At 35.2% G+C, this 13,699-nt stretch overlaps 1 protein-coding gene across 2 annotated transcripts; it reads right to left on the reverse strand.

The window, feature by feature from the left end:
• Positions 1-7,789, reverse strand: LOC145680808 (uncharacterized). Of its 2 annotated transcripts, none has more exons than XM_081751879.1 (2): positions 4,335-7,789; positions 1-1,449 (listed from the first exon to the last, which is right to left on the reverse strand). In XM_081751879.1, exons 1-2 carry the CDS (start codon positions 4,609-4,611, stop codon positions 1,427-1,429), a joined length of 300 nt encoding a protein of 99 aa, XP_081608005.1. In that variant the 5' UTR covers positions 4,612-7,789; the 3' UTR covers positions 1-1,426. Both variants share the same exon structure in this region; 1 of them encodes a protein (XP_081608005.1).
• Positions 7,790-13,699: the final 5,910 nt, after the last annotated feature.

The following is a 13,699-nucleotide window of genomic DNA, read 5'->3' on the forward strand; positions in this document are numbered from 1 at the left end:
GTCACCCCACTTCCCCCTTTAGAATACAAGAATTTTTAAAAGGAGAGAGAAAGGAGAATTCCACTCCCCCACGGCTGAGAATAATGACGACGTGAAGAGTGAGGTTCAATACTTGAAAAGGCTTATACTGTATACAAAAAAAATATCACTATTAAGATAATCAGGAATTTGTCTACAACTACTTGAAAATGGAAAAAGTTTTCTAACAAAATGGAAAATTTTATTATAACAATCCGAAACGTGTTATATAAATAGTAATATAGAAAACATTCAACAATTTTAACAAGTAATAATATCATTAATCGAAATCGCCGTTAGCAAGTAACATTTTTCCCAAAAGGATTTTTTTTTTCAAGTAACAAAATTTTTCTGAAGTATTATTATAACCAATCGTAAATCCAAAATATAGAATTTAGAAACCTATATAACAATATAATCAAAAATGTATGGAACTCGAAGTTACTGCAAAGTGGCTTTCTTTGGAATGAAAATGTGGGAGGAAAGGATTTCTTAAATATGGGTCAAAATGCATGAATTACGAGCAATAGCTCAACTGTAATTCTATAAAATCCTTTCTTTTTTTTCTTTCCTTTTTCAAAGCGGACCTAAGACATAAATCATTCATTTGAAGTCTCCACTAGCCTTAATATTTTCCGTAATTTCAATATATTAAACTTCCTGACTAGCGACTTTACTTTAGTTTTAACAAGGAAAAACAAGAATCAACATGTTTTAACTCAAGGCCTAATCTGCCTACACAAAACCAGTAACATGAACTATTCAATTAACATTTTTTTTCCTTTCTTACTTTTCCTTTCGCAATATTTTTAGAAATATGTGCTTCCAAAGTATATTGAATAATTATAATGTTTCTAAATAATAACCATAGTCAGGAATTGTTATAGATTTCAAAAGAAGTTAACTAAACTATACGATTATACGGAAAGAATATTAATTTAAAGACCCATTAATTCATTCAGAGGACCTATCACTCTTACCTCATTTTATACACTGCGAAGCGCTTCAGTCTTAAAGCCAGAACCTCGGCTGCAACGTGACGTCATCCCGATCGACGACTCACGCAATCTAACCGAAGGTTAAGCAGTGCTTCCAACTCCAAGAGAAATAACCGACTTAACAGTAAACTGGAGTTTCATCTCACAAAATTTTCCTTTTACAAAATTTCATTTTATTATGAAACTTGGGTGGGTTACATAATATCCGAGGGTCGGTCAAAAAAAAATTCCTAACCATAACAAATCCCAAGTTGAATAATAAAATAATTTCAATACATTACCAAATCTTCCATAAATATTCAAATGCTAACGCCTTCTTTACAAACTTCTACAGTAATTTTTGCCATTCCTTACACAACATACACAAAGGATGATGATGAGGTATTTACAAAATGAAAAGGGTTGACCTCTCACTTTCTCGGACGAGGCATTCCTGCAGGAATAAAAAAAAATATACAACACACAAAATTTGTTCGAACAAACATCCTAAAATATATAAATATATATATATAAGTACAATATTAATAATTTAGTTAACCTCAATTCTCACATCAAATCATCATTTTTTTCTGTGTTACCTTATGGGTTAGATTGATTAACTTGTCTTGGTGGAAAATATTTCTTACAAAAACGAACATGGCGTTTTATATGAACATATGGTCTTTCAATATTTTCTAGCCAAACTGTATTTGGTGTAGGTTTAGAAATAAGGCGGTATGGGCCTTCCCACTGAGGGGCGATTTTTGGATTGAAATGTTTCTCTGCTGAAATTTTCATGAACCTTTTAACCAATACTAAATCATCAATATTTAAATTAACAGGACTATGTTTTTGAGTATAAACTTTCGCACTATGTTTCCAAGCGCGTTCAATATTATTATTTATATTAACTAATTTTTGCTCTTTATCCTGGTCATCGTCTAAAAGATCTAAATCCATCAACCATTTAACATCTAATGGGTGGTAAAATTTTCGTCCCATATAAAGTTCACATGGACTAGTCCCAGTAGTTTCATTCATACTTATGTTAATAGTAAAAGCAATTTTAGATAGTAATTGGGCCCAATTCTGTTGAGACTTATCAACATAAATACGAATTAAATTTTTAACCGATCTCACCGTGCGTTCGGCTCTGTTCGATTGTGGGTTATATGGGGAGAATTTTACACTCTGTATACCATAGCTATACAAGAATTTCAAGAAGTAATCACTCACGAAATAAGAAGCGCCATCACTTAGGACTTTACCAGGAAAGCCGTATCGAAGAAATAATTCCTGTAACTTATTGCAGATGATTTTTGAGGTTAGTCGTCTTAAAGGTTCTAAAAAGACAAAGCGACTATAGGCGTCAGTGACAATTAAAATATATTCAAATCCAGAACTACTAGGCAATTTCCCCGCAATATCAATAAACCAAGTATAATTTGGGTGCATTACCTTTTTTGTAAAATATTGACCCATAGGTTTTCGATTGGAATCTTTACAGGTTTGGCACAAATGACAAGATTGTATAAAATTCTTAATGTCAGAATATAAGGTAGGCCAGGTATACTTTTCAGCGACCTTAGCAATGGTTTTTCGATATCCCATATGCCCACCATGAATTATTGGACAATGAGAATACTCAATAATCGACTGAATTAAAGAATTAGGTATTACAATTCTAAATCCATTATTCCCTTTACCTTTTGTCTTTTTTAACAAGATCTTATTTCTTAATACATACGGAGGAACTTCTTCCTTTCGCTCTAACCTATTGATAATCTCTCTTAATTCAGGATCCTTCCTCTGGTGATCTGTAAGAGGTACATTAAACACAGGATTTTGCCAAAAATTAATGAAAGACAAATTTACTGTTTTATTATGATCTTTTATGACTTCCATTGTATTATCGTCTTTTGTATAGAATTCTAGATGGTTTCCAACCCTTGAAAGGAAATCGGCTATACTATTTATTTTTGATCTTACATGGACTATACGAAATTTAAACCTCGAGATTTTCTCTAACATTGTTCCATATCTCCTTTGTCTTTTATGGTTATTAAGTAACCAAGTTAAACTCTTACTATCAGTATATACTACAAAGGGATTTGCCAAATAATATTCAAATTTTTCCAAAGATAAAGAAAGAGCCTTAAGTTCTAATTCGTATATATTTTTACTCCTGTGGAATTGCCCGACTAAACATTGATACAGGTCTAAGATTCCCTTCCGAATCATATTGGCTGAGAACCCCAGAAAAATGACGCAAAGAGCTATCACAATGTATTACGAAGTTGGAATTCATATCTGGGACTTTCAAAATGACCTGACTACAAAAGGCATCTTTTAATTTTTGTAGGGCTTCATCATGAACTTTAGTCCATTTAAAAGGCTTTTTTACAGATCTTAATTCTTGAAGGGGAGCAATTAACTCTGAATACCCATAAATAAATTTTGAATAGAACGAGAAAAATGAACATATTCTGTTCACTCCTTTTCTGTTCTTTGGTTTTGGTATCTCCTGGATAGCTTTAATTCTCTCAGGGTCTATTGACATGTTGCCATTTTCAAAACGAAACCCTAAATATTTAATACTAGTTTGAAATAGACAGGACTTCTTTTCTGATATAGTAATTCCCCAATTTCTTAGTCGAGATAATACCTCCTCTAATAGAGCTTTATGACTCTCAATATCTTTGCTAAATAAAATTATGTCATCAAAATATATCTCTAAATTCTTACCAATTAACCCTTCAAAGACTTTTGACATCAAATTACTTAAAACAAAAGGTGATAACACTAATCCCATTGGTACCGATTTATATCGATAGATTTTATTTTTTGTCACAAAAGCAGTAATATTTCTACTCTCTTCAGACAGAGGAATTTGATGAAAACAGGATTTACAATCAAGTTTTGAAAAGATATTATTGTCCGAAATACTAGATATTACATTCTCCATGTTAGGAGAAGGATAGCTGTTTACCATTACCTTTTTGTTCACCTCTCCGTATGAAATTACAAGCCGCCTGCTTCCGTCTGAATTTGTTACTAGAAAGCAGGGTGATGTGTAGGGAGAATAATCTACTTCCTCTATAATATCGTCTTTTAAAAGCTGGGCAATAAAAGAATCTAATTCCTTTTGCTTATGCGTTGGAAGCTGATAAGGTTGCAATCGAATGGGAGTTTTATCGGCAAGTTCAATTTTGTAAGTGAAATTTTTTACTCTACCAATTTTGTTTCCAATAACATCAGAATATGAAGTTAACAAGTTATTAACATATTCCTGTAAATTAGAATCACATAGTAATAATTGATCAGGAACCGTATAATTACCTTGAGATTCCTCCGGTTTAGTCTCCGGTGGATGCAATATGGACTGATCAAAAACGAATTCCACTCCTGGGTCAAACGTGGTATTAACTCCGCTGTCTCTGGTTACTGATGTCGATGGAGTCAAAATCTGATGAGAATTACCAAAAGATCTAGGTTGAGGTGTAGCTTTCGGACAACCAAGGTCGCATGGCGGCTGCTTTCCACTCACCCCTTTCCTAGAAGTATATGCAGAAGCGAGAGAAGTCTGGGCACACAAAAGTTCATCAGCTCGGATCATAGGAACCACTAACTTCCGAGCTTTTATATTATATAAATTACAAGCAATGTCTATTATGGCGTTGTATTTTGTATGAAAGTCATTTCCAAGCAGAAGATCAAACTCATTAGAGTCCACAATGAAAAAATTTCACTAAACTGATGTCTTCCAATTTTAAAATATAGTCTTACTCTCATATCCACTTTAACTTGTACATTTCCTAAGCCGATAGTCTGAACGTTCACCTTTTCTGCTTTTATTTTACATTTTTTTCTAAGTTCATCATAAAGATGTCGAGCCAAATAAGAGTTCGTACTCCCAGTATCAATTAAGCACTTAAAACGCATACCCGCAATATAAACAGAAATCGCCAACAGTTTTTTCAATTCACTATCATTTTGATTTACATCTGAGTTATTTTGAGTTAAGTACTGAGATTCTAAATTATGGTTATGAGAAAATTCCGCCTTATCAAGATTTTTATAGTTAGATGGTAAAGAATACATAGCTGGAGAAACTAAAGTTTTATGTAAATTTCTTGGTTCACGAGATTGCAACACTACTTGCTGTTTTGTATTCTTCGCTCCGATAAAGGAAGATGATTTACGGGGTGGTACCAAGTCCCGTACGCTACTACCTTGATTACGTAATCGATAATAATCTTTCCTATATCTATGCAAGGCGTCATAGTGTTCTGCAGCTAAATACAATTGATTTAAATCGATAGGCATACCTCTTTCAGCTAGAAATTGATGGGCAGAATGCGTTACCATATTAGTGATTAAACTACAAATGGTGGCTTCATCAAAGGACATATCAAGTACGTGAATAATCGATAATTTATTATCTACGAACTCATATAATGATTGCTCCTCCCGCATGGGAACGTAGAAAAATAGTCGCATGAATTGTGTTCTACCAATAGTGGAAATAAATCGCACCACTAAATGTCTACAAACTGTTTGCCAAGGGGAAGCGTCCCCAATAAACGATTGTATAACTTCTTGCATTTCTCCTTTTGTACGAGAAAGACAAGCTACCAACACAAGATCTAAAGGCAAACCCTTACCTCTGACAATACTATCAAGTTTTAATAAAAACTGAAATGTAGACTCAGTATTGGTACCATCTATTATAGGTAGACTATTAATATCATGCAACAAAGATTTATAGATTCCTTCCGAAGCAAATTTCTCAAAATTTAAATTTAATGTAGCTGCCATATTAAATGGTTGAACTCTATACTTATTTTGAAAGCTCTGACTCCCTCCTGCTCTTAAATTAGGCGAGGAATTCGCAAACCGTGTACTGTGTCCCACATTACTTTGTGGATCCACGTTATAATTTTGATCATGAAATGGTCTACTTTGACCACCTAGTAAAGGTTCGTGATGATTCACTTGAATATGGGCTGAAGGCCTTAAATGTTCAAACATAGGATTACTAAATTCATAAGAATATCCAAGAAATTCATCCCCACTAGAACTTGAAGAATCCGAAAATCTAGACTTTACATGCGTCTCCTTTGACTGTGCCATCCTTACAAGAACACCACAAAATATTAAGCTCAAAGAAACCAAAAGGATAATTACTATTAATTCTACAACCTTATCAATAATTATCTGCTTATTACACAATGACCTACTAAACCATAAATTTTGTATCCGACCCCGGCAACACTGTATTAAGTATTTTACGTTAACATTCATATACAACATTTATATTACTCAACAAGAAAGGCATAATATAATGAAAATATGTTATTTAATTTAGAGGTTAATTTCACCAAAGAAATACACATAAATTTAGAATATAAAGGGGAACACTTTTGCTGGACCTCCCCGAACCGGACCTCGAAGCCAGCATAAATTTGCCTTTCCAGGGCAGTGTATAAAATTTATTTTTATTTAAAAATTATATATGTAACGGATGAACGATACACATATAATCTTTAAATAGCCCCCACTACCCACAGTCCTGCGAGAACGGACGTCACCCCACTTCCCCCTTTAGAATACAAGAATTTTTAAAAGGAGAGAGAAAGGAGAATTCCACTCCCCCACGGCTGAGAATAATGACGACGTGAAGAGTGAGGTTCAATACTGGAAAAGGCTTATACTGTATGCAAAAAAAATATCACTATTAAGATAATCAGGAATTTGTCTACAACTACTTGAAAATGGAAAAAGTTTTCTAACAAAATGGAAAATTTTATTATAACAATCCGAAACGTGTTATATAAATAGTAATATAGAAAACATTCAACAATTTTAACAAGTAATAATATCATTAATCGAAATCGCCGTTAGCAAGTAACATTTTTCCCAAAAGGATTTTTTTTTCCAAGTAACAAAATTTTTCTGAAGTATTATTATAACCAATCGTAAATCCAAAATATAGAATTTAGAAACCTATATAACAATATAATCAAAAATGTATGGAACTCGAAGTTACTGCAAAGTGGCTTTCTTTGGAATGAAAATGTGGGAGGAAATGATTTCTTAAATATGGGTCAAAATGCATGAATTACGAGCAATAGCTCAACTGTAATTCTATAAAATCCTTTCTTTTTTTTTTCTTTCCTTTTTCAAAGCGGACCTAAGACATAAATCATTCATTTGAAGTCTCCACTAGCCTTAATATTTTCCGTAATTTCAATATATTAAACTTCCTGACTAGCGACTTTACTTTAGTTTTAACAAGGAAACACAAGAATCGACATGTTTTAACTCAAGGCCTAATCTGCCTACACAAAACCAGTAACATGAACTATTCAATTAACATTTTTTTTCCTTTCTTACTTTTCCTTTCGCAATATTTTTAGAAATATGTGCTTCCAAAGTATATTGAATAATTATAATGTTTCTAAATAATAACCATAGTCAGGAATTGTTATAGATTTCAAAAGAAGTTAACTAAACTATACGATTATACGGAAAGAATATTAATTTAAAGACCCATTAATTCATTCAGAGGACCTATCACTCTTACCTCATTTTATACACTGCGAAGCGCTTCAGTCTTAAAGCCAGAACCTCGGCTGCAACGTGACGTCATCCCGATCGACGACTCACGCAATCTAACCGAAGGTTAAGCAGTGCTTCCAACTCCAAGAGAAATAACCGACTTAACAGTAAACTGGAGTTTCATCTCACAAAATTTTCCTTTTACAAAATTTCATTTTATTATGAAACTTGGGTGGGTTACAGAGTGTAACCAAACCAAGCCCGAGCTGGGATATTAACGATGGCGGTGGACAAGTTTACCAAAAGGGTGCCCATACAAACGTGAATACGTATTACATATATATATTTGTCAGGAGGTGATTACTGTATCCGAGACAAAACGAAATCTGTAGACCAACCTGGATGTAGAAGTGCATAAGAGCTATCAACACCCGAAAAGTTTCGAGAAAATGCAAACACAACCATACTTTAGAACAAAATGTTGGACCGAAATCAGGAAAAAGGAGACGTCCAATATTTTTAGTCGTAGATTCCGTTAGTGGACAATCGGATGTAGTGCAGTGACAGTGCATAAGTGACTCACAAAGAAACTGGAGTATTACTTCGAGTATCTTATCAAACGCTGAATCGGGGAAATAAAAAACAATCAATTAGAAGATTTCATCAATCGAAAGCAACAGTACATTATTCAAATTAGAACACTTAGAATTTGAAAGAGAGAGAGATATACACAGGTGTGATTGATCTATTTTGTCTACGCACACAACAAACTTTCGAAAGGAGAATTTAAATGAAAAGAAGTCTTTAGCCCTTTTATACTTTATGGTTTGAATGTCTAGCATGGTGTCGATCTTCGGAATTTGCTTTATAAATCTCTAGTAAAATTTTCACTCTGGGTTCTTTGCATTCATTTATGCGTGGACGCATCAAAGAACATGTTTCATGGGCATTTTGGAGTCACGTGTGCTATCTGGGGGCAGTGACGTCACAAACAAGGAAGAAGGAAGAAAAGAGTAAAATTTAGAGCTTTTTTTTTTTTTAAAAAAATCCAGACACATCCCTATTTATCCTAGGCTCATGTTTCGCCCGTCGCTGTGTTCGTAATGGAGCAATGTTTACAATTCTATCACTCAAATTTCACAATTATAAATCCAAAGCGGAACATTCCGTCCAAATTGAAAAAAAAAATTGAATAGAAATTTTCCCCTTTTTGTGAATTTCTTCCCTCGGGTATCCAATAGAGACATGCGATTGCTACCGTTTGAAACCTAACCTCATTTTAAGCAAACTGAGGTAGTAATCATGATTATAGAATACATAGATATGTGTAAAAAATCGATTTTTTGAATTTTTCCCTATTTACAAATTTTTTGTCACTTAGTTTAGTAAAACATATACAGTATTATCACTATTTATCCTAGAATGGCGAATTCTCTTCGGAAAGAATGTGCCTTGCGAACGGTAGCATTTGCAGCTCGTATCATGTACCTGAGGAGAGAAAAATCCCTATAAGGAAACCTTTCAAAGCAAAATCGCTTTTGTCAAAGTTTCGGCCCCTCTGGGAATCCCTTGTGTTAACTCTCGTGTCTCATAATCACCTAATACGTACTACATTGTGTACAAAATATCTCTGTTCTCTGTATCTCTGTATCTCTGTTCTCTCTGTTCTCTGTACAAAATATCAATCGGATAAACTCAGGGCGGGAAAAAATATTCACCCAAGTCTGAAGAATATCCCATATTCCCCTAAGTGATATTCTTTACACGTTCAAAAGACTGATTCATTTCGAACAGAACGAGCTACGATTCATGATCCTATGATAATTATGGATGTCTCAGGAAATGTTTATATAATATCTTGTTCTCTGCCATGGTAAAAAGGACATCGGATATTCCTTACAAAAAGGGAAATATTTTTTCCGCTCTCAGTTTTCAAAATATAAGATTAAAATTTTGCACAGGTATTCCATACATTACGTGTTTAAGGTGATTTTGAGATCTAATCACTAACACAAGGGGTGCCCAGAGGGGCCCCAAATTTATAAGAAGAGATTTTTCTAAAAATCCCATTTTTAGAGACTTTTCTCTCCTGGGGTACATCGTACCGACATTTGAGTGATACCGATAAAAAGGCTAATTTATCTCGTAAAAACGAGATAAGATTCATGTTTCTAAAATATATAGTCTTTATGCCGAAGCTGATTGAACAAATATTGACTAAAAGTGCATTATGCATTGAAAATTGGTAAATCGGCTAGAGCATCAAGACCATTTTTTCTTGGGCCGTTTTTCGCACCTCACTCTCGTCACCATAAAGCAAAGTGTCTGGTGGTATATTCGTATGTTCGTGTGGTGTAACTGAGAAAAATAATTCGCGATAAAATTCACTTTTAAAAAAAATTCCTTTTTCCCATTTTGGGCAAAAACTTGCCGCCTTAGGTACATAATAGAAAAATCTCACTGCTACAGTTGGAAATATTGCTATATTCCAAATAGCATGAGGTGTGAGTGATGATCGTACAATAAGTAGTCTTGACGCAAGAGCTGATTCAGTGAAAGTCTACAAAATGTCTCAAAACTCCCCAAAATTTAAAACGGTTAACGTATCACACTTATATCTTCTAGACTAATGGTAATGGATGATAAATGAACGGCTTTCTGTCCAAGTTAACCTTCTTAAGGTCCTCGTTTGGAGTTTATACATAAGGCCCTCGAGTTTACTTGGATCCATTATGCATTTTATCCTTTTTTTATGTATGTGCTTAAACGTTGGAACAATAAACAGATTTTATTTATTTATATGTTATCTTCACTTGTATACTAAAATCTTGCACATTGTATACACGACTCCAAAAGTGCATTACCACCTGCAATTCTCGTATTCCTGCAATAGCAGGCAACCCAAAAAGCTCAGCGGTTGGGTTGGTTGCAAATTCGAAAGGCGTTGGACCAAACCTCAATTTTGTCACAAATATATCAGTGTGCCAAACTGCAAATAATAGAATAAAACAAATTATTAAGAATGACAATTTTATTATTGTGACGGAGTTGGATGACATCAAAAGTTACAAAATGACTTACTTAAGCAGTTCAAACAGGATGAATGGTAAGAAACAGATATAAGAAGAAAGCATTTCTCTCTTTCCCCCCACCCCACCCAAAAAAGAAACTCATAAAAAGAAAAGTTATATAATATAAAGGTTTCATATAAAAGCCTCACAGCACAAAAAGAAATAGCTAAACGAAAGGAAAAAGAGACAAACACAGAATAGAGGACACCAGTGGCGTAGCAGACTTGCGGCCCTCCCATGCAAGATAAACAGATGGGACCCTAGTTGTAAACCCCATTGTTATAATAATAATAATAATAATAATAATAATAATAATCATAATATTATTAATATTATTATTATTATCATTATTAAAAAGTCGATTCCTTTACAAAATCTTACTCTGCCTAAGAGCATGAATGAATATAGCGATCATGTGTGCACGTTTTGTCAATGAGCGGTCCCAAAGCCCAAAAGGGGTGGAAATCTCCAAGAGAGAGAAATAAAAAACTTTCTTATGGTAAGTGCTTTTCCACGTGATTTTTTTGTGTCTTTTTTCAGGGAAGAGAAAAGTTCTGGCGCCTAAGAAATTATACTATATAATATTGCAAATTTGCAAGTGGACTTATATACATTGCAATTAATGGTAATAAAGATATTATGATTAGAAAACAATATTGTAAAAAGTAAGTTTAATTTCTTCATCCATCGCAAGTCTTAGAGGCCCCTTATACCTCGCCGCCTCCCGAATATCGATATCGAAAATTTACAATGATATATTCATGTCCATATATTTGCGATATCGAATGTTGATATATGATAATATAGATATCGACGATAGCGATATATCGACATATCACATGCCCAGGTCTGAGAAGTGATGCTTAAAATATACTGGAGTCAACAATCAAATTCTAAATAAGTTCTCCATTTCTGTATTCAATGTAGAGGGGGAAGGATGTGAACCCGAATAGAAATTTTAAGAAAAAAAGTTAAGATAAAAGTAGGTTTTCCGTTTCCCCTTGAATACAAAACTATTAACAGAAAACTATTACTGTAATTTACCTTTTACTTCTGTTTCTGATTTTATAACAAATCAGTACACATACTTTACATAGTATACCAATACACTATATAACTTTTCACAACCAAGCAAGCAGAAAGATGAATTCCTGTGATATTAAAGTGGAATGATCTACAAAATAGTCATAATTCATTGGCCACATTTCTATCAGTGCATTGGTACTGACTAAGAGCTACAAGACTAACAGAACTAGAAATTAGAGATTTCATTCCTTTTTTTCTCAGACTAAAAGACTTCTGCATTTTCCTGACACTTTCATTGTCTTCATATAAGTCCCGTATCATGGGCTAATTCTGGCTACCGCGGTTTGGAGGTAATCGGTAAACGAAAGAGTAAAGTTTGTCGACTCTAAACCCTCGACAGTTTGTGAAAAGATATTTCACCGCTATTAAAAGATGATCATCGGGCAGTGGTCTTTACCTTTGAAAGATACTGCTTATCAAAATGTTTCCTAGTAACTTCAAATTGTCTTGTTTTTGTTGTGGGGCGCGGTCACTTAATGGTAGAGCGCTTCCTCTGGTGTGTGGGGTCCTTATAATTTCGATCCACGGCAAAATGAGTTGTGTGGTGGACAAGATCGTATCCGTGGGTTTTCTCAAGGTACTCCCGCTTCTTCCCCAGTTTTAATTCCACCAATTTCTCTATTATCATTGACTTGCTTTAATCATGGGGCACGGTGGCTCAGTAATAGAGCGCTTCCTCTGGTTCATGGGGTCCTTATTGTTTCGACTCCCGGCCAAGGAAGTTTGTGGTGGACAAAATCGTATCCGTGGGTTTTCTCGGGGTACTCCCACCTCTTCCCACGTTTAATTCCACCAATTCTTCTATTATCATTGATTTGCTTTAATCATTGGGCACGGTGGCTCAGTGGTAGAGCGCTTTCTCTGGTTCATGGGGTCCTAATTGTTTCGATCCCCGGCCAAGTAAGTTGTGTGGTGGACAAGATCGTATCCCTGGGTTATCCCAGAGTACTCTCGCTTTTTTCCACGTTTAATTCCACCAATTCCTCTATTATCATTGACTTGCTTTAATCATGGGGCGCGGTGGCTCAGTTTTAGAGCGCTTTCTCTGGTTCATGGGGTCCTAATTGTTTCGATCCCCGGCCAAGTAAGTTGTGTGGTGGACAAAATCGTATCTGTGGGTTTTCCCAGAGTACTCCCGCTTTTTCCTACGTTAAATTCCACCAATATTCTATTATGATTGACTTTCTCTAATCATTGGGCGCGGTAGCTCAGTGGTAGAGCGCTTCCTCTGGCGCGTGGGGTCCTTATTGTTTTGATCGCCAGTCAAATAAGTTTGTGGTGAAGAACATTGTATCCAGAGGTTATCCCAGAGTATTCCCGCTTCTTCCCACTTTTTATTCTGCCAATTCTTCTATTATCATTGAATTGCCTTAAACATTGGGAGCGCTGGCTCAGTGGTAGAGCGCCTCCTCTGGTGCGTGGGGTCCTTATTGTTTCGATCCCCGGCCAAGTAAGTTGTGTGTTGGACAAGATCATACCCGTGGGTTTTCCCAGAGAACTCCCAATATTTCCCACATTTAATTCCACCAATTCTTTTATTATCATTGACTTGCTCTAATCATTGGGCGCGGTAGCTCAGGGTTAGAGCGCTTCCTCTTCTGCGTGGGCCCTTATTGTTTCGATCCCCGGCCAAGTAAGTTGTGTGGTGGACAAGATCGTATCCGTGGGTTTTCCCAGAGTACTCCCGCTTTTTCCCACGTTTAATTCCACCAATTCTTCTATTATCATTGACTTGCTCTAATCATTGGGCGCGGTAGCTCAGGGTGAGAGTCATTCTTCTTGTGAGTGGGGCCCATATTGTTTCGATCCCCGGCCAAGTAAGTTGTGTGGTGGACAAGATCGTATCCGTGGCTTATCCCAGAGTATTCCCGCTTTTTCCCACGTTAAATTCCACCAATTCTTCTATTATCATTGACTTGCTCTAATCATTGGGCGCGGTAGCTCAGTGTTAGAGCGCTTCCTCTTGTGCGTGGTGCCCTTATTGTT

The sequence above is a fragment of the Thermobia domestica genome, chromosome 3 (assembly GCF_964235325.1).
Source record: "Thermobia domestica chromosome 3, izTheDome1.hap1.1, whole genome shotgun sequence".
Classification (NCBI taxonomy): Eukaryota; Metazoa; Arthropoda; class Insecta; order Zygentoma; family Lepismatidae; genus Thermobia; species Thermobia domestica.